General features: G+C 30.0%; 7 protein-coding genes and 2 non-coding genes across 9 annotated transcripts; 5 read left to right on the top strand and 4 right to left on the bottom strand. All coding sequences in view use genetic code 12, as the record gives it.

Annotated features, from left to right (window-relative positions):
* Positions 1–86: 86 nt before the first annotated feature.
* Positions 87–1,937, bottom strand: DFJ63DRAFT_313787 (uncharacterized protein; the record flags this gene model as incomplete). The annotated part of the gene is made up of 1 exon (XM_064906231.1): positions 87–1,937. The coding sequence occupies one exon, from the start codon at positions 1,935–1,937 to the stop codon at positions 87–89; it is 1,851 nt and encodes a 616-aa protein (XP_064762006.1).
* A 3,486-nt stretch (positions 1,938–5,423) lies between these two features.
* On the top strand, positions 5,424–5,783 carry DFJ63DRAFT_335970 (RNA-binding signal recognition particle subunit; the record flags this gene model as incomplete). Its single annotated transcript, XM_064908293.1, has 1 exon — positions 5,424–5,783. One exon carries the CDS (start codon positions 5,424–5,426, stop codon positions 5,781–5,783), a length of 360 nt encoding a protein of 119 aa, XP_064762005.1.
* Positions 5,784–5,875: 92 nt separating this feature from the next.
* DFJ63DRAFT_169454 (uncharacterized protein) lies at positions 5,876–7,588 on the bottom strand. The gene has a single exon (XM_064903713.1). It carries the CDS (start codon positions 7,444–7,446, stop codon positions 5,968–5,970), a length of 1,479 nt encoding a protein of 492 aa, XP_064762004.1. The 5' UTR covers positions 7,447–7,588; the 3' UTR covers positions 5,876–5,967.
* A 141-nt stretch (positions 7,589–7,729) lies between these two features.
* Positions 7,730–8,836, bottom strand: DFJ63DRAFT_287484 (NAD(P)-dependent alcohol dehydrogenase; the record flags this gene model as incomplete). Its single annotated transcript, XM_064905069.1, has 1 exon — positions 7,730–8,836. The coding sequence occupies one exon, from the start codon at positions 8,834–8,836 to the stop codon at positions 7,730–7,732; it is 1,107 nt and encodes a 368-aa protein (XP_064762003.1).
* Positions 8,837–10,898: 2,062 nt separating this feature from the next.
* On the bottom strand, positions 10,899–12,656 carry DFJ63DRAFT_288009 (general amino acid permease; the record flags this gene model as incomplete). Its single annotated transcript, XM_064905111.1, has 1 exon — positions 10,899–12,656. The coding sequence occupies one exon, from the start codon at positions 12,654–12,656 to the stop codon at positions 10,899–10,901; it is 1,758 nt and encodes a 585-aa protein (XP_064762002.1).
* A 2,495-nt stretch (positions 12,657–15,151) lies between these two features.
* On the top strand, positions 15,152–15,224 carry DFJ63DRAFT_t91. The gene has a single exon. It is a non-coding gene; the product is annotated as a tRNA-Arg (tRNA).
* A 16-nt stretch (positions 15,225–15,240) lies between these two features.
* On the top strand, positions 15,241–15,313 carry DFJ63DRAFT_t92. The gene has a single exon. It is a non-coding gene; the product is annotated as a tRNA-Phe (tRNA).
* Positions 15,314–17,403: 2,090 nt separating this feature from the next.
* Positions 17,404–19,323, top strand: NDT80 (transcription factor; the record flags this gene model as incomplete). Its single annotated transcript, XM_064908292.1, has 1 exon — positions 17,404–19,323. The coding sequence occupies one exon, from the start codon at positions 17,404–17,406 to the stop codon at positions 19,321–19,323; it is 1,920 nt and encodes a 639-aa protein (XP_064762001.1).
* A 1,034-nt stretch (positions 19,324–20,357) lies between these two features.
* Positions 20,358–22,308, top strand: LEU5 (coenzyme A transporter; the record flags this gene model as incomplete). The annotated part of the gene is made up of 2 exons (XM_064907481.1): positions 20,358–20,376; positions 21,176–22,308. The coding sequence occupies 2 exons, from the start codon at positions 20,358–20,360 to the stop codon at positions 22,306–22,308; spliced, it is 1,152 nt and encodes a 383-aa protein (XP_064762000.1).
* Positions 22,309–22,317: the final 9 nt, after the last annotated feature.

Below are 22,317 nucleotides of genomic sequence, written 5' to 3'. Positions count from 1 at the left end.
ATTTATAAGATATGTATATTTTTCATTTCTATCAAAGTTACAAATTATATTTCTTTCTTTCATTTTTTTTTTTATTGACTTTTAAATTATCTTTTTCGTTGTTTATAAATCAATATTGATGTAACAATAAAGACAATAAAACATAATACAAAACTTACTTCAAATGCCCCTTTATAACATCCATTCCCTTTATAACAGATTCCATCTTCAGGATTAGTATTAGCATCATAAATCCATCCGAAATATTTATTCAATATAAATAAGGTAATTAATGGACCCGTACACACTAATCCCCAACTAGTTGAAAATGTCCTCGTTCCAAAACTATCAGCAATGACAGCAGGATAAGTTCCAAATGCTAATCCATAACATCCCCCAGTAATGGCCGATGCTAAAGTAACTAAATGAGGATTACTAACATTGATAATAGTGACAAATTGACCCACACTTAAAATAGCAATGGTAACAAGAACAATCCAAAGTCTTTGAATATGATATTTCTTATATAAATAATCACTCAAGAATCCAGAAAATAACCGACCTGAGAAAGACGCTATGGAGATGATTGATACTTGTAAGGCTTGTAATGTGGCGGCTGATGATGCTAAACCGGTAAGGTCTCTCTTATTGGCATCATAGTTATATTGAGCCGTGACCACAAATCCAACGGTGAAAATATAGGCTTGACCTATTCCACTCACGATTGATACAATGAAATAATGAGTTAAAAAGATTCTATCAGTTAAACGTTCCTTTATCACTTCGAAAGGACCTGTCTTTTTAGAGGTGGTGGTAGCAGCTGGAGTGGTGGATGAGTTCAAACTATTTAATGAAGATGAAGATGTTAATGTTGGAGGAGTGGTTTTGCTTTTAAGCATTTGAATTTTTTGTTGTTGGGAAGTTGTTGATGATTGATTTAGAGTTGAATCATCAGATAAGAATGGATTATTACTATTGCTATTAGGTGGAGGTGGAACAGTTGAATCTCTTATACTTTGTAAGAAAGGTGTAGCATCTTCAGCTTGAGAACTGAATGAAGATCTTGGAGTTCTTGATCCTAAACCCCAGAATCGGAAAGAACCAGGTAAGGAATCCGATCTTTCCATTTTCTTAGCTGTATTTGGAGGAGGATTTATAGGGATAGATTGATGTTGAGAATCATCAACTGATTCATCATCTTCGTCATCCTCTGGGTTAAGTGAATTACTTGGTTTGGATGATGCGGGTATATTCATTAAAGCAGTTTCATCATTAGGATCAATAGGTGAATAACCATTTTTTGTATTTGTTAAACCAGATGAATTTTCTTCATCATCAATAATTTCTTCATCATTATGATCTAAATAAATATGAATGAAAAAAGATCCAAAAAATGCTACTGAACCACAAAACAAAGATAAAAATTCTAATAAACCACCGGTATTATCTTTAAAGAAAGTAGCAGAAACAACTGAAAATAAAGTTGCTGATAATCCATAAGAACTTACAGGAAAAGCACCTGCTGCTCCTCTATGTTTGGGAAAATTAGCTTGAGCTGCTTTTAAAGTTGCAAAAAAACAAGTAATGGATCCGAAACCCATAGCAATCATGGATATACATAATAATAAAAGATTCCCCCATTTCATTTCATACATTTTATAAATGGCAAAATAACCTAAAAAGATACAGATTGATCCCATTAAAATACTCTTTTGTGGTCCATTATGATCAATAATTAATCCCCCGGGTAAACCACCAAATCCTGACCCTATATTTTCAGCAAGTGATAACGTAGCTGAATCAGATGCAGTTAAACCCACTTGTTTGACCAATTGAGGGGAATAGACTCCATAAAGATAGGGGGTACCTGATGCTATACACACAAATACTGATATTATTAATGATAATAATCGTTGAGGGACATGATTTGATGAGACTGTAGTACTATTGTTTGTCATGGTTGGATTCAATGTGGGCATTACTAGGTGGTGTATATATGGTGATCTATTAAAGGTGTATTAAGTGTATAAGATGGATGATTGATTGAATGTTTAGTCAGCTTTTTAAGAGCCTCTTGGTTGACAGGAGAAAGGGGGGTATAAAGATAAAGATTGATAATGAATGAATGATTGGATTGCAATAAGATGGGATTAGTTATTGGGGTATGAGATGAAGTGATATCATATATGATTCCTACTATCCAAGATACAGATCCTTCTGTTGTTGTCGTAATGGTTGTAATTGATGATGATGATCCAATTTTGACGTCCTCCTCCTCTTTAAACTGAGATCTTATTTTTTGTCATGGTTTTGTAAAAAAAATGAGAGAGATAACGATTATGTAATTGATGAATAATCATTTTTACTTAAGGTCGTGTCTCGATGTTCAAATTTTGATGATTTCCCCCATAACTCATTTTATAATTAACTGACTTTACCGTAATTAATATATCCAATTACATCCACCATGTCCCTGTTGTGCTAACTGTGTTTTTGTTTTTATCTAAGATGATACACTTCTTTTTGGCTATGAGAATGGAAAAATTTTCTTCTAGCTCGTATATGTGCATAACACGATGATAACAATTGATTAAATCATTTAGGATCTATATTATTGCTAACATTATAGGTGATAAGATCGTACATTCTGCCAGACTTTTCGATTCTTATTATAAGTACATTTCAAAATGATACTTAATTTGAATGAATGACTGCCTTGAAAGCATTGATTCTACTTGTGTTAATTTAAATTAACCAGCACCTCGCGGCCTCCAAATTCTTCTTTTTCAAAGGCTTTTGTAAACATATTGCTTCTATTTAAAAGTTTAAATATCAATTTCAAGTGAATAAACTCGGTCAGCCTGTAAATCTATACATATTATGATGCTCATTGTATATTCAAATATTTACATATAAAATGGATATGGACTTTAGCCGCATTCGAAAAGATAAGTTCACACGAGTTTATATCCCTCCTTCCATATATAGTATAGCGCATAAAAGTAAAAGCCTCTTCTATCGACTATAAAAATGATTGGATTTCTCCTGTGAAAGAAAAAATATTTACAATTAACAAACTATTGAATACAATGACAACGACGGAGGAGAAAACATTAAAAGAACCAATTAATTTATGGATAATAGCACCACCAATCTTCGATTGCTTAATCATATACGCAAGCTTTCGGGGGAATTATGAACTTGCCTTTGTGTTAGTAGTATCAAGACTCAGATTTACTGACATAATGAATGATAAGAATCGTAAAAATCTAGCTGTATTAATTATGTTTGAGTTATTTTTTTTGTTCATTACGGGTCTTGTTGGAGTATTTTTCATTTTTAAATAGAATTACATAAGTGTTGACTAGTATATATCTTAATAAATTAATCCAACTGTATCAATTAAATTTGTTTTGTGTAAATTATCAACCATCAGTTCTAGTTCACCCATATATAACAGTTCTACGGCATACACCAACTAGAGTCCTATTACAACCAACTAACTCCAATATATATAGGATGATTTATTAACATTAGTATAGACAAATTACTACTAGTGATTTTTGGTTAAAACATTTCGATTACTGTTGATCATTTTATTATAGTTAATATTAAATATTCAATATGTTGATTAATTTACAATTATTTTATATTTTTAAACTTATTAACTGTACTTGTAGATACCTTTTATGTTATTCCTTCTCTATTTATGTCATTATCAATGTTTGATTTGATATCTAGGTTTAAACAACTATCAATATTTTACACCCTTTGATATACTATAGTTAACCGGTCGTGTCCAAATGTTCAAAATTTTAGTTATAGTTATAATCAGTTGAGATAACAATTATAATTATATTTATGGTTTATTAGCTTTATTAAATTCAGTGTCATAGCGAATTCCATTATGGGAAGTCTTCGGTCTCATTCATGTGCATATTCAATTGCATTGCATAACTTACTTGTTAACATATCATAACTGTTTAGGGACTATCTTACTAACCAATTTTACATCAATACTAACAAACCATTTATAGGATATCTTCATATATTAACATTAACGTATAGAATTTCACAGAACTCAGCTACGTTGGGTTTCTAAGAATTCTATTATAATGCCCCGCCGGTTTATGAACTACCTTGGCTACTGTTATTGAAAGTATACGTCTTAATATACACTTCTAAATTTATTATATCAATTGTAGTTAGGCTCGTATCTTATTGTTCAAAATAATTTATTAAAGGGTCTGATAATTTAATTATTTGATCTCTATTTTAAGTAGCATAATATTTATGAATAACAAGTTAATTAACCTGTGACACTCATTCTAATGTAAAAAGTTGGATCAGTTTTGTATTAGCATCTTACATAAAATTATTCTTAACATTATTAATTTATTTAGGATATCCCTCATTACTAACCATATTTATTAACTCATTTGTTTAGGTTAACTTATTAACAATTTATAGAACTTTCATATTATTCCAGTAGAAGTATTTACTGATTTCCATGTACGTTACCAAAATACCACGAGGTTCTATTGCAATTTAATTGCAATCGGTATGATGTTTATGTATTACAGTTTATTAATATACATTTTATTTAAACTAATGATTATAATTTGTACAATTTGTAGGTATTTGATCACATATTATAGTCCGTCTCTAACTAAATCAGTATTACCCTAGGAGTGATGATTTAACTATATTATGATGAATTACCCTTTAATTCTATAAATACATTTTGCAATTCAATTAAATCCCACACCTACACATACCACAGGGAAAGGGATAAATCACAATTATTTAAACATAACTATTTCTTTCATATATATGAAGTTTAAAGATTAATTCAATATTTAGAGTTTTTATGAATCCTGCAAATTCTTTGATTTTGTCATATATATCATGCCAGGGTAGAACATTATTTGATCAATTTATTGATCTAACTAATATTTATTTAGGTTATCTATCATTTATTACTAACAAATTACTTAGTTTTACTAACAAATTACTTAGACCATATAAGATACTTACCTTATTAACCTTAGATTTAGTTAATTTATTTACTGTTTTAGACGATCCGGACAAGTTTACAAAGTTTACAAAGTTTGGTTAAAAGAATTTAGAAGACTATTAGAATATCTTTGATTATTTTATAATCTTTGCTTTCGCTGTATAATATACGTATAAAATTTTATTATTATAACTAATTGATTTTATATCAATTGTAGAACTTCTTTCTCTATTTAATATCATTCTAGGTATGATATAAGGATCTTGTTACCTCTATCAACCTTCGTTATACTATCACTATATAAATATTTGGGTGATCGCACACGACTTTTTTCAACTCATTTTTTTTTCATAGCAGTATCGACACTTTATATCATTTGATCTGTTAAAATACAATCTTAATCATATAGAAACACATACAATCCAATATGAGAGTAGATAATCATAGGTTCTTAGCTGAAATAAGTGAGGTCTTAACTTCCAATAATGGGAAAAACTCCATCTACTTAACTCAAAAGAGATTAAAGCCATCGTTAGACCTTGAACCTACCACAAATACAGATAATACAACTCCAAATGAAGATCAATATCCAATTTTGATTAGAATAGCTATGAATGGTAAAGAAAGAAAAGATCATAAGAAAGATAAGTTCAAGTTATCTACTGTGGTTGAAGTATCCCAATTAGATTCATTTTGGCAAGAATATATTCAAATTATTAAAAATGGATTTGTAGGATTAAGGAAAAAGGAAAAGAAAAAGAGTAAAAAGGGTAAAGTAAGTAAGTAGGTCAAGATTACCTTCCTTGCTTTTATCATTCACTTCATTTCATGTCATGTCATTAATATATTACGTCCTTCCTTCAAGCATTTTCTTTTTTATTCTTATAAATAGTAGTAATCATTTTCCCTCGTTAATGTATAAATCTATATTATCTTAAATATACACACACACACACACACATATTACATACCTATAAATCTTCTATGACTAATAACCCACTTGGATAAACTGTATCGACATTCTTAATCTGTTCATCCATTAATTCATTCAATATAACTCTGGGAGGTAACGGTGATAATAATTTAAATTTATATTCTAATTTAAAATCTTTAAATTTTTGGGAAGCTTCTAAATCAGTTAATAATAAAGTTTCATTACTTTCCAAATATCCTTCTTGAATTAATTCAACCATCGTGAATATATCTTCTACTTTATTCTCCTTAGGGAAATAATATGTCACTCGTTTACCATTATTTAATTTTATAGCGATTCTAGCCGTATCTCCTTGACCACCTGAATTCGTTTCAAAACTTCTAAATTGAGGTGCAATATATAATAAGTATTGTTTCTTTAATTCTCGATGTAATTTCTCCTTCTTTTTTAATTGATCTTTCCGTAATGAATTATTAAAATTGATTTCTTGTTGTTTAATTAAAACTTGACTCATGAATTTATCTCTTAATTCATTTCTAATAACAGATAATTCAGGAGCATATTTTTCAATTTTTTTATGGAATTTACTTTTAATTAATTGATTAATATCCATATCTTCATTAAATAAACCTCCTTGTAATTTCAGAACTAATGAAACTTTAGGTGATGTCTTTACAGGTCCAGATTGAGTCATGGTAGTACTTCGAGTTAAACATAATAATCCTAAAAAGGGGAATTTCGTCACGTTTAAACTATTGGCTAATTGATAAGCTTCAGGATTAGTTAAATCTCCACCCCAAATTAATAAATCAGGATCAGTTTGAAACATCGATATGAAATTCCCATTAGTGATGATTTTTTTAAATATAATAGATGAATTTTCATTATAGGGATTAGTTAAATAAATGAATAAGAATTTAGCTCGATTAGTAGTCATATATAATGCTTGACTATAACTACCTTGATAAAATGGAGGTAAATGACTATCCCCCACTGATTGATTTACACTTGGAGATTGAGATAATTGTTCAGGAGTTAAATTATCTTCTAAATCTTGAATGAATTTATTAACTCTATTAATAGGATCATTTATAGCATGAATATTATTATGACTTCCACTCCGTCTATGATTACCATGTCCATTATGATTATTGATTAAAATTAAATCATCACCATTATCTTTGAAATAAATCACATTAAGAATCTTAGATAAAATTCGAAAACTAACCACTAAAAGAATAATAATAGGTTTGATAATAAGATAATTGAACCAATTTAATAATTTCTTAAACCATATATTGATATTATGAGAATTAAAATTATTTCGTAAATGATTCGTATCTTCTTCAAATTGTGATTGAGGTTGAGGTTGTAAATTAGTTGAATTATTGCCTTCTGATCCAGTAGGGAATGCACCAGGCATTCGATTGGTCCCATTTGATAAAGGGTCATACGCAGGTGAAGGGGATGACCTTCGGAATATCCGATTTATCCACCCACTTAGATTATTGGCCATGGTGGATGATGATGATGATGATATTGATTATGATTGAATGGTGTTAAGGTGTGTTTGGCTTAATTTGAGGTTAAATGACAACTTCATTTAAAATCTCATACAAAAAATGGGGAAAGTGCACGACCAATAATTTGTATGAACCCCATACTTTTTTTTTAAAGGGAACTACCATGTTACAATTTTAACAGCTAATTAAATAAATTATATCTCTTATATTTTATTTTTATTTAATTTTAGCTATTTTAAGTACTATATAATAAAGCGATTAGATAACTAGATCAATCTAATTAAAGGCTTTTTCGAAATCAGTTAAGACAAATCTATATCTTACATCACTCTTATCAATTCTAGTAAGAACTTCATTAACCCCTTTAGCACTGATTGGAATTTTTTCAATCCATGGGGATAAACCATTATCAGCATATAATTTTAATAATTCATCAGCTTCTTTCATGGAACCAATGGCTGATGATCTAACAGTACCACCATTTAAGATCATTGGGAAAGCATTAAATTCTAATTTTTCATCAACTGGTGGAGCAGATACATTAACGAAAATACCAGTTAATTTTAAAACCATAAGATAAGGATCTAAATTAGCTCCTTTACCAGAATTAGCACAATTAAGAATGAAATCAAATTCATCAAAATGATCTTGATACCAAGTTGGTTGATCTTTGGTAGCGATTAATTCATCAGCACCTAAAGCTAAAGCATCAGCTTTTTTAGAATCAGATCTTGAAAAAGCATAAATTTTTTTAGCACCTAAAGCTTTTGAAATTTGAATAGCCATAGCTCCAAGACCACCAATACCAACAATACCAATGGTTTTTTCAGATAAATCATAACCAGCATTTCTAACAATTGGAGAATAGACAGTTAAACCACCACATAATAAAGGAGCAGCAGCATTAATATCTAAATTCTTTGGAACAGAAGCAGCAAAATGAGAATTTAATCTAATATGAGAAGCATAACCACCTTGAGTAACATAATTATCAGCTTTAAAATCAACTCCACCATAAGTGAAAATATTCTTTGGACAATATTGTTCATTATTAGATTTACATCTGGCACATTCACCACAACTATTAGATTGAGCTCCAACTCCAACAATATCCCCTAATTTATGTTTGGTAACAGCTGAACCAACTTCAACCACTTCACCAATGATTTCATGACCAACCACTAAATCATTTCTTGGATGAGGACCCCAATTACCTTTGATTTGATGACAATCACTACCACAAACCCCACAAGCTTGAATCTTAATGGTGATATCTTCAGGTAATAATCTTTTTGGTTCGTAATGAACTAAATGAGTATCATTCCAAGTTTTTGGGCCATCAGCAGCGAAACCAGAGAATTTTTCAGGAACAGTTTTAGTCATATTTGTAAGTTTTTATTATTATTTATTATTATTATTTGTTGTTATTGAATAGATAACAAAACTAAATTAAAAAATAATGAAATTTACAAGAGATTTGTGAATATATTTATACTTTCTACAAGTTGATATGATTGCTCATGTTAACTAGGAGAAACATTACACAGAGCAAACATAGGTTTGAGGATGTCATTTGCCTTAGTGGAATTTGTAGTATGAAATCATTATCATCATACATCATCATCATGGACGATGATAGTAAATTTTTTTTTTTTTTTAGTTTTTGCTGTAATGAATTTTCTGGATGAGGTAAGTCCGTAGGAATATTACACAAACTCAAATTTCGCTCATATGTCTTCGCTGATTTTAGGCTAGCGGACTGTTATTGTTCAAGGGTGGGGGTTGAATTGCTTTATTTTCATTACTCCTTATCTTTATGCTACAATAAGTATGATAATAATAATTTCATTCGTTGATATTGTTCGTATACTCCTTTTATTTTTTCTAGTCATAATTATTATTATTATTATTGTAATTAATTGACTCTGACCTCTAACCTATGGATTTCTAATTTCCCTAATGGATAAATTCTATCAACTTCTGTTTGAGATACATTCTTCATCCTTCAAATTTGAACTCGACATAATTCAAAACGGTTCCGATTTTAATCGTTTTTGTGATTATCCTTTCGGATTTTCTCTTTTAATGGTTAAATCCCTCTATATTTCCCCCATTGGGTAAACACCGACATGTGCAACCTCGGATAAAATAAAATGAGTAAACAAAGCAACAAAACAAAAACAAAAAGTTTTAAAACTTCGCTGAGAAGGCTGAAAAATTATGTAACAATCAGGTTTGACTATTAAACGTATATACACATGTTTTAGGACAAGGGGTGAAGGTGATTTGTTACCAATCGGGATATAACCTTCTTGGATTTGCCACCAAACAACAGTTCGGGCGAGGTTAAGGCTTTATCAGTTTGAAGTCCGCAGCTCAATATAATTTAGTATCACGAAATATTTCAATTATAGAATTAAATCCCCTTTCCATAGTCTGTTTTTATTTTTATTATGGCATAGTGATTCGATTTACAAGTTATAAATAATCAGTTCAGTGCTTTTGACTTTGTTTAAATCATAGTTGGAACTTCTTTTTCCGTTTCATTCATAAGTATAATCAATCAATTAGTAATTTTTCGTAGTTTGTTGATGCTCCGTTTGTTGATACTTTTAGAATTTTAATGATTAATCACGTTGATCTTCCCCAACTTTCAAAAGTCATTAGTTAAACATAATAGAAAATATTTCAAATTGATTCGTTCACTCTATAGAGGGTGTAATACGAGTTGAATATCTTAGTAATCTCCCAACTTTATTTTTTTTTGACCATAATGCGAAGATGCAAAATTATTTTCCTCTATTATACTAAATATTATTATTATTAATTATATACACTACAATATTATCTACGGGATATCTAATTCCATAAATTATTATTATTATCTCTTAATAATCGGACAGTATTGTTTTCAGTTTGATGTTACGGATTTTTAATACCTCAATACAAGTCATAATATTAGAAAGTACCATTAACCAATCATAATAACTCAACCATCCTTTACTTCCATACCTCCCCTTGAATCAATTCAAAATACGGAAAGCGGTTAGTAATAATTTTGATTGTAAACCTCCTAAATGTAAATATGGAGATATGCAAACTTATGAATCGGAGAAGGGGATAAAAATTTTCTGGGATAATTAAACTTAAAAATAATCATCAAAGCTGGATCTCTCCTTTCAAATAATTTATGGATATACCCACCTTACTCATTCAGTATCATCCATAGTTGATTGGAAAGAACTATTTGTATAAGGTACTTTGACCAAAGAAAGTTAATTTGGTAAACTTTGGAGAAGTTATACAAAAATTACAAATCCTTTATGATTAAAATGTATATATTGTTACAAAATTAAAATATATAACTGTTATTGATTTACATTTATATAGAACCCCCAATCAACCCTCAAAAATAGATTTATAAGAAACTCTCAGTAAAGTTGAATTAACACCAAAAGTTATATAATCTGTAATAGAATGGTTTGGAAGCTATGTAAGCTTTTTCTTCGGCAATTTCTTGTTTTAATAAATCTAAATTTAATTCTCTTCTTCCAGTATCAATATCAATATCTTTAGCTCTAATGATAAATTTCCATTCTCTCTTCCATAATTTATGAATAAGCCAGAACACCATAACAACTGGAGCCCCTAAATAAGCCATAAAGAAATCAGCTACATTTGGAGAACCCCCTAATGGGAATAATGCAATCCAGAATTGAGCAATTAAAACAAGAACAATAATGGAGAAACCATAAGCAGCTCCATAAACACCAACTTGAGAACACCATGCAATTTCATCAGTAGTTCTACCTTGAACATATAAGGCTCTTCTGAATCTAATTAAACACATATTAATTGAACCCCAGGTAAATAATGATGATAAAGCAGATAATGCTAATAACCAATTGAAAACGGCTTTTGATTCATTAGAACCAGTAATGAAACATAATAAACCAAACACACATTGAACAATAATACCCATTAATGGTCTACCTTGTTTATCAATGTAACCAAGGAACTTTGGTGCTTGACCAGAAGCAGCTAATGCAGCTAAAGTTCTTGAAGATCCAAATACTGAAGAATTACCTACTGATAAAACTGAAATCATAATAACAGCATTAAAAACTGATGGTAATCCTGAAATACCAGCATCAACAATAGATAACACGAATGGAGAAGCGGAAACATCAACCGAACTACTAGAAATTAATCTTGGATCATTGTAAGGAACTAAAATACCCACTAAAGTTAAAGAAATAACATAGAATAAACTAATTCTCCAAAAAACTTGTTTAGTAGCTTTTGGTAATGATTTTCTTGGATTAGAAGTTTCAGCAGCTGCTAAACCACATAATTCCGTACCTGCAAATGCAAAAGCAGCTGTGACGAAAACCGAACAAACCCCTTTGAATCCATTAGCAAAGGCACCTGGATTATTCCAGAATTTACCACCAATATATTCCCCTTTTGGACCTCCACCACAAGCTAACACTATACCTAAAATAATATATCCTGATACAGCTAATACTTTAATTAATGAAAACATGAATTCAGCTTCACCATAACCTCTAACACCAAAGAAATTAATTGAACAAATGAAAACATAGAAGATTGCTACATAAGCAGCAGAATTAGTTTTAGAGTCCCAGTATTGAAGAGTCATGGCTGCAGCAACCAATTCCAAAGGTAAAACAACTAACCATTGCATAGCATAATTCCAAGCCATAGCGAAACCCCATGATGGTTCAATAAATCTTGAATTATAAGTAATAAAAGCACCAGCAACTGGGAAAGTAACAGCTAATTCCCCTAATGATTGACAAGTACAATAGATCATAGTACCAATAAGACAATAAGCGATAATAACCCCCGCTGGACCACCCGTACCTAATGAAGAACCTGAACCAACGAATAAACCAGTACCGATAGAACCACCAATGGCAATCATTTGTAAATGTCTATTTTTTAATTTTCTTGATAATGGAGAATTAGCTGTCATAATGGCGATTTTTTCAGCATCTGATAAATTTGGATCAATACCTAATTCGGTAGCATCTGCTCTTTTAAAGCCATCGATGATTTTGGCGAACCCTTTCAATTGTGGTTTTTTATCATCGAAGGCATCAATGTAGACACCACCATTTTGATCATCTGAAGAAGCAATATCTCTTGATCTGATATAGTCTAATTCTTTTTCTGGCATCGTTAATTAGAGATAATTTAATAAAGAAAAATCAAAGAGGAAATCACCAAAAACTAAAAAATTAAACTGATTATCAAAAATGAACTATATATATATAGGTGAAAGTTTGAATTGACCAGAAATTTAAAGAAGCACAATAAAGCACAAACAATAATATTGATAAAGAAAAATTAAAAGAAGACAAGAAAAAAATGCATTAAAAGATTAAGATCAAATTAGAGAATTACCCTATTACAAGCAGTAGATTATGTAATTCATAAATCATTGATTGTCTGAAACTATAAAATTGATTATCAAATTAAAATGCAAAAGAAGCCAAGGCAAGGCAATATGTTTATCGTTATTATCGCTGATGCCAAATTAAGAATAATGTCAGACAATTATAAAATGGTTTTTCGTTCAGCAATTTAAACATTAAGATTTGGCAGGTTACAGTGTTTATGATAAATGAAGTCCATATGCTTGAATTAAAAAACTTAACTCTTGTTTAGACTGATAAGGATGTTCCTGGCTATGGGATGTGGAGACGATACCTCTCGGAATGAAAAGAACACGTACATCAATCTAAAAGCTGAATTAAACAAGCGATTAATATTTCAAGTGATGCTTAACTATCACACATCACTGATTATGATAATAATGGGAAAGTAGATATATTTGTGAGAGGTCAAGTTGGTAATTGTATGAATAGGTAGTTACTATAATCCAATGGTAATATCTAGTCAAAATAAATATACGAAATGAGAATATAAAATATCATTCGATTTCAAAGGTGAGGATTGACATTAGATGAGCATTGAAATGGGGGCCTCAAAATATCACTTTCTCATCAACAGTTAGATTAAGCATATGACTGTAGCTTACTATATCATACTTCGTTACCGGAGTCCAAAAGTTTTGTATAGTGAGCCCTTTTTTTTTGTTTTTGTTTTTGCAACCAGAAAGAACACAAAACTGATATCTTTATCGGCGTTTTGTAAATTTTATTTTTCTTGTCTATTTCGGTGTGATTAGTTTCATTTAAAGACCAACTCGTCATTTCTTTTTTTGACACTCCACTTTCTTCTATATTGGTTAATTTTTATTATTGTGGAACTGGAACCTCTTTTTAGCAAGTTCGAGTTGATTCTCTACTTAAGAAAAGAAAATTAAGAGAATTGAGCGAGTAGATTTATCATATTTATTCAGACTATGGGGACAGTATATCATCAACTTGGTTTATCTTGCTATCTGATTGGACATTGATAGTTGGACTCTAAAAAGTTTATACTTCAAATGCCGTTCCAATTCTAATCCCCAAGAAAAATTACGAGCATGGATAAGTGTTATCTCTTGAATTGAACAGTAGAGAAATAGAAAAGAGAGCGCTAAGAAAAAAAACAAAAGCTTAACTGAAAATCAACGAAAATAGGTCCTGGGCTGTGGGGGGAAGGAAAGAAGTCAATCCCGCTATAGGTCCTCTACATCATGTTACCTCTATAACTTGCTTAATCTAATCAATTCAATATAGAGGTCTTTACACGGCTAACTGATTTTTTGTGCAACTATTAAAATCTGATCATTTTTCTATGACCATTAAAAATTATTCCAAAAATGAAACTAACTATTTTAAACTTTTTTTAAAAAATGGCGAGAGGTTGATAGAAGGGGCAGGCAGGTTTTAAATTAATTAATCTATAATAAATCCGAAGATAATTAATATTTACGATCAATACACTAGTCTATATCAATCAAGTCATATAGTGTGACAGTCATTCTAAGGAACAAACAATTCACTAACTTTTTAAAAAAATTCTAATATACTTCAATATAAACACAATCGATTTATGTGGGGAAAGAATTTATTTTGTAAAGATTTATGAGGAGATCATATTGATAGAATGATACCTAAAACTAAACAAAAACAAAAGAAGAATTAAGCTATAAGGCGTATCCATCGCTTGGATGGTCGACATCTCCGTAATTCGTTACCAGAATAAATAAAGTTATCGATAAATATTGATAAGTTGTAATTTAGATTGACAATAATAGAAGACAAGGTCATTTTTTATTTAGATTTTTGCGTCTACATTTTCTAAAGGTTGGTTAGAGGAATCAATAAGTAAAATTGTTAATTTGGTATTAGAAATCAGATAAAGTCTTGTGAAGAATGTTAATTTTGACTAAATTTAGAGAAATTATAACAATGATGCAAAAACATTTTGATAAAATTTAGCTTAAATTTAATAAATTCATTATATCATTAAAATTAACTTATTTCTTTCCTATTTCACCAGTTTAAACTTACAAATCAATAATAATCAATCATTAATATCATATTATCATCTTTTTATCTATGACTTCCTATGAAAATTGGATATTTTAACCATTTTCTAAATTTTACAATTCATCATATTAAAGCATTTTGGCAGTAAAAAAAAATCGGAAAACGTGCTGAAAATCACATGATACGAACACTCTCGCACAAACTGCCGAGATTTTTCGTCAAGAAATTCGCCTGCGTAGCGTAATGGTTAACGCGTTTGACTTCTAATCAAAAGATTCCGGGTTCGACTCCCGGCGTGGGTTCCATAATTTCTCATATGCGGTTTTAGCTCAGTTGGGAGAGCGTCAGACTGAAGATCTGAAGGTCCTGTGTTCGATCCACAGAAATCGCATGCACATATTTAATTATATACTTTACAACTATATAATCATAAATTTTTTTTAAATTTGAAATTAGTTTGAGTTGATGTGTATCATACATTTTGTGTATTAGGTCTGTATGTCTGTGTTGATTTTGTAAAGCGCAATTTTTTTAAATTGATTTTTTTTTGACAATGAAGAAAGAAAGAAAGAAAGACGACAGAGAATGAAATTAAGGAAGGATTAATTAGTTATGACAGGTTACATATATTTAGTATTAGTTAGTTTGACAATGGAGTAATTTTAAAATTTTTAAACCTATTTTTTTAATTGGGTAAATCTTAATTTCATTTCTATAATTGGTTTAAACCGTACCCTAGTTAGTATTAGTTAATCTAGAAGTTTTAGCTTGTTGTTTAGTAACAGGGGAAACAAATAGGGAGGATTATGCGCTTAAGGGGAAAATTTGATTCAAAAATGTCGTGTTTTATTTGAAGGAGGAGGAGGAGATTTTTTTCCCACTTTCACACGACCATAATAAAACATTCTCCAAAATAAAATGAGAGAGTTTTGGTATATACAGGACCAGGGCAATAACAAACAAATTAACGGTCAGATTTTTTTAATTGTTATAAGGCATTTTTTGCATTATTTTGGTTAAGTTTAGTTTAGTTGTAGGACAACTTCTTTTAGATTGAAATTTGAGGATGGGAGATGGTATTACCTCATATGTACAATTCACCTTTATAGGAATTAGTTAATATTATCATTGGTATAATTTTCAAGTCAGTCATATGGGATGATGTAAAAGTAAAGCTTAAAATAGCAATTACCAAAAATCAAAAATTAAAAAAAAAAAAAAGAAAAAGCAAAAAAGAAAAAAAAAAAAATAAATAGAGAAGAGAATAAAATGCCTAACGAATATTATTAATATTGGGGCAGTTGTTGTTAGGGTTAGTAAGTGATCGTTTCAGGTTAAATAAAACAAGGTTAAAGAAATAGAGTTTATTTTATTTCATGGTTGAATAGAATAGATAATCAATGTTGATTAACCAGTTGTAGATAGATAGATAGATATCATAGATATCACAGAGATCAAACTTGTTATACATACATATATGTTATTATATTATATACAGATTAAAATATACCACTAAATCAAATAAAAACACCGAAAATAAAAAATAAAAAATTTAAAGTTTGTGTCGTTGTTCAATTTTTGAGAGGTGATTTGAAATATAAAGTCTGTCTGTCTGATTTGATTTGATTGATTGATTGATTGATTGATTGATTGATTGATTCATTCAATATAACTAGAGTAATTACCACGAATTAGACAGACGATGTAATTAATGACCACCTGGGTATAGTAGTAATAGGATTATACAGTTACTTAAATTGAATCTATTAAAATTGATGAAATTTCAAAAGGGGATTCAAGTAATTACAATTCCCATTTAAAGTACAACGACTTATAAGTAGAACTACTGCCATAAAGGGACAAAAAACGACAAAAATGAAAACTAAAAAAAGAAATTTAAAAAAGTATACGTATTTTTATTTTATTTTATTTTATTCCTCGTTAGTGATTTACAGTAGTTAAAAAAAAAGTCTGTCTGTCTGAATGAGAAAATTTTAAAAGAAATGAAAATTTTTGTGATTTTTTTTGTTGGAACTGTCTGTCTGTCTGAAGTTGAATCACATAAACTAAAAAAAACTCTCTCTCTCTCTTTTTTTCTTTTTGTAAACTCAACTTGATTCTTTCTATCTTTAAAGATATAATCTAACTAATCCTTATCCTACTCACCCATCAACATCATCATCATCATCATCAAGAACAACTAAGAACTAACCTACGAGCATCACCGGTACGACGAACTCCTCCCTTGATATCATCATCTTCAACTTCATCTCACCAATCATTTGTCTAAATAAACAAGCGTTTATTATTTTTTTTTTTCATACACCAAAAATTTAATTATTTTTATTTTTTTTTTAGTTTTTTTTTTTCAGAAATTTTTTTTTCATCTTGAAAGAAATCTCTATCAATCAAATTTAAAGCTAGAATCAACAGCTCCCATCACCATCATCTTGTTTGGAATAGAAGAAAACCGCCATCATGATGACTACTTTATCCAATGATGATCCCACTTCATCTTCTTCGGTTCATCCTGAAGAAAATTCATCAGTCTTGGTAGGTGGTTTACCTCAAATTAAAGATGAAGATCATACCACTTCAAATAATAATCATAGTCTTAATAATAGTAATAACAATAGTAATAACAATAGTCATAATCATTCCAATAATAATACTAATCCAAACACCAATAATTCAACTCCAACCGTTAACAATAATCATAGTCTTCATACTCATAATATTCATCAACAACATTATCAACCTCAACCTTTACAACAACAACAATCATCTCAACAACCTCAAGTTTCAGGTCAACCTCAATATGACCCTCATCATCCTTCCTTATACCACTCTACTTCAACCTCTCAACATCATCAAATCCATGATCCTCAATTAACTTCTCATCATCAACAAGTTCAACAACAACAACAACATAATATCATTCCTCAACATCAATTACATCAACAACATCATCTTAGTCATAATCCTGTGGCTGCTGCCGCTGCTGCTGCCGCTGCTGCTCAGCAACAACAACAACAACAATTACAACATCATCTTGTTCAATATGGAGCTCCTGATCAACAAGATCATATTAATGTTCAGTTGACTCAACAATTACCTTCTTTCCCAACTTCGTTGACTCCTCAACATCATTCACATTTCCAACAACAACAGCAACAGCTTCAACGACAGCTACAACAACAACAACTCCAACAACAACTTCACCATCAACAACAACAGCAACAACAACAAGTTCAACAACAACAGTTGGGTCATCATCAAATATCCATCCCTGCTCCAGGTCAACAACAACAGCAACATCTCCAACAACAACACCTTCAACAACAACATCTCCAACAACACCAACATCAACAAGTTCAACAACAACAACAGCATCATCTTGATTTGTTAGCAGCCACTCAATCTCATGAACATGAATTTGGTGATAATATCACTAATCGTAAAGTTGCTCCAAGATCAACTGATTTATTTAGAGTTGGACCACAATTTAGTGAAACTAGACATCATCAAGAAATCTATTGTAAAGGTAATGATGTGGAAGTTAATCCAATTTTAGAAGCTAGAATTGATAGAGGTTTCGAAATTGGGGAAAATGGTAATTGGATTGGTTATAAAAGAAATTATTTTACTTTAGTTTCAGCTTTTACCCTTGAAAATTTTAATTTTGAAAGATTTATGAATAATAAATTTTATACTTTTGAAAAAAATAGAAATGGTACTACTTCATCAAATGGTATTAATACTCCAAATACTGCTAATGGTAATGGTCATCATAATCATCATCCTCATCTTCAACAACATTCTTTAAATCATCATTTACATCCATCTAAAGTTGAAATCAGTTATTTTGCTATTAGATTAGTTGCAAAATGTAGTGATGATGATGTTTCAATTAGTTTAATTCAACATACTGCCAAAAGAGATAAAGGTCCACAATTCCCACCTCCAATTTATCCTGCTGTTCCTGGTGATTTACCTGATCATGAAACTGTTAAAGCATCATGTAATAAACGTAATGGAAATAAAATTGAAAGTATGAATAAAGTATTTTATTTTGATCGTAATGAATATTATCATCATATTAATTTAAATTCAATGAAGGATGATTCAATTTTAAAAAATTATCCAAGTGATTCAATTGCTAAGATTGCAAGATTTGAAAGAATTCAATTCACCTCATCAATTAGAATTAAATCTGCTTCAGCAAATTCAAGATATTTCACTTTACATGTGGAATTATTAGGTATAATTGAAGATGAAGATATGCAAATCCAACCTATTTTATTAAGTTCGATTGAAACTCCACCTTTAATCATTAGAGGTAGATCTCCATCTAATTATCATAAAGATAGAACTTCAGGTTATAGAGGTCAAAATGATTAAATAAAAAGAAAATTATGAAAACTTAATCCACCCCCCCCATATTAATAAAATATATACATTACAGAAAAGATCAGGGAGATTTTCGAATATAGAAAAGAAAGAAAAAAAAAAAGAAAAACTAACATGGAGTATTACTATAGTTATGTTCCCGCCATTATTATTTTTATTGTTATTTTTGTTTAGCTCAAAGTGTACCCTTATTACCAACTACTATTATTAAATTTTTATCCAATTTTTATATTACTACTACTATTATTTTTATTTTGCTTTTTACCTTTATTGATTTTTAAAAACTTGTTTGATTTTACTATTGTTTTTTATACTAATTTACCCTTTTTTTTATATACTACTATTTTTTTTTATCTATTACTTTATTTTTTTTATTATTTCTATTTTTTTTTATAATACTTTAAAAATTTCCATCCCATTCTTGTTGTTGACTTGTCCTAGTTATTTATCTATCTATATATATATATGTCTTTCCCTTTGTATAATTAATAATCAATATATATCTAAATAAATATCTTAAATACTCGTTATACATTCTAATTTTGATACATACTAACTTTGTGATGCTCGGATTATCTTTTTTTATGCCCCTCTCTCCTCCCCCACACTTCAATCATTAGTGGTAACAAAAATAACAAAACAAAAAAAACGCTCACTATAAACACCCCATATTTTTAAGCTTCGAGATCCAAAACCGGTACAGTTTTAGTGGTATTTCGGACCTTTCAATTAATAATAATTAATCAGTAACACACATATACTAACGGTATTTGAAATATAAACAGAGTTGATTTATAATCTTAGGGACGGACTATGCTCTTCTCTTCGTTCCTATACATAGCCTCCCCCTGGATACAAGTGTAGATCAAGAGTATGGCCCAGAGTTTACTGAGTTTACTGGACCAATTTTTAATCTTACCTAAGAAATTTAATAATAATAAGGAAATTTTTGGTGGTGTAGCTCTCTTTTTTTTACTAAGCAAATATTAATGTCAGTGAGGAAAAACAGAAATTTTTAATAATAAATGACAATTTTTCGTGAAAGTGTGCGAGAGCTAAAACAAGAGAAAAAACAATCAGACAGACACTGAATACAGACAGACAGACAGACAATTTGACTTTAAATTTTTATCATCAAAAAGGAAAAATACTTATCCCAAATCATTTACAACCAAATCAAAAGGCTAGGACCAACCTTAAAGAGACAACCAAAGTAGTCATTACACAACTGGGATCATCAATCAAACCCTATACTTCCCATATCAAATCATATCGTTGAGTCGCATCAGAAGTCCGCCTATCTTTCATCCATCCATCTTTGTCTCTAGCCAATCAACCCCAGTATTTATTTTATCGTTTGTTGGATCACATATCAAATACTTTTTATAGACCATCCATCTTCATCACTCCTTTTTATCATTAATCCATCATCATAACCTATCCATCTACCCATCTCCTTAGTTTGGTTTGTTATACTCATTTCCCACTTTTGTTACCGTCTTTGTCATAGCTTGTTATTTAAGCATCATAAAAAAAAAATTAGCATAAATTATCCTAAATTGTTTTCTTAGATCTTTCTACCTTCTACTACTCAAGCCATCATAATAATCATATCAAATGTCAGGGAATCGTCTTACGTTCGATTCAGTATCGTCATCTCAACCTTCATCTCAATCTACATCTTCATCTCCAACGCCATCCACCTCCAATAATATAATGAATGATTCTGTATCATTAGTACCGTCAGTCATATCATTATCACCTTCATCAACATCCATCATAAATAACAACAACAATACCACCCCCACGAACAACAATTTGTTTTCACTCACTCCAACTGGAGAACCATCTAATGTTAACGATCAATCAACTCCTTTAGAACATTTCAAAGTCATAGATAAACAATCAGTAGAATATGTCATAAGATCAGGAATAGCCGGAGGTATAGCAGGAAGTGCAGCCAAAACATTAATTGCACCATTAGATCGTATCAAAATCTTATTTCAAACTTCAAATCCTGAATTTTTAAAATATAGAGGAAAATTTTCAGGTTTATTTAAAGCATCTAATAAAATTTGGATGACTGATGGATTTTGGGGGTTATATCAAGGTCATTCCGTTACATTATTAAGAATCTTTCCCTATGCTGCCATTAAATTCGTTGCTTATGAACAAATTAGAACCATGTTAATTCCTAATGATCTTTATGAAACTGCCGCAAGACGATTTTTAGCAGGATCTTTATCAGGTTTAGCATCAGTATTTTTAACTTATCCCCTTGATTTAGTAAGAGTTAGAATGGCATTTGAAACTAGAAATTTACAACATCAATATACTCATCCTCAACATCAATATTATGTCACTCATCATAAAGGTCGAGTAATTTCAACCATTCATACCATTTTTAAAGAAAAACCAATTCATAAGTTAAATGATCCAAATTGGTTAAAATTTCAAAGACAAATTTTACCTCCTTATTTATTATCAATTTCAAATTTTTATAGAGGATTTGCTCCAACTATTCTTGGTATGATTCCTTATGCTGGAGTATCATTTTATACTCATGATTTAATTCATGATGTATTTAGATCAAAATATCTTGCTAAATATACCGTTCAAGATTATCAATTAAATTCAAATACCATAGTTAAATCAAAGGGAGGTAAAGAAATAAATAGTCATGATTCAAGAGTTCCCTTGAAAGCTTATGCTCAATTAATTGCTGGTGGATTAGCTGGATTATGTTCTCAAACTGCTGCTTATCCATTTGAAGTTATAAGAAGAAGAATGCAAGTTGGTGGGGCTATAAATCAAGGTCAATTCTTATCATTCAGATCCACAGCTCAATTAATCTTTCGTGAAAATGGGTTGAATGGATTCTTTGTTGGTTTAACCATTGGATATATTAAAGTTATCCCAATGGTGGCTTGTTCCTTCTATGTTTATGAAAGATCTAAAATTGCTCTTGGTATTTAGAGAGAAGAT

Source organism: Scheffersomyces coipomensis (genome assembly GCF_036884675.1).
Source record: "Scheffersomyces coipomensis strain NRRL Y-17651 chromosome Unknown DFJ63scaffold_4, whole genome shotgun sequence".
In the NCBI taxonomy this organism is placed as follows: Eukaryota; Fungi; Ascomycota; class Pichiomycetes; order Serinales; family Debaryomycetaceae; genus Scheffersomyces; species Scheffersomyces coipomensis.
Note: the sequence above shows the minus strand (reverse complement) of the source record. Positions and strands in the feature narration are given on the sequence as shown.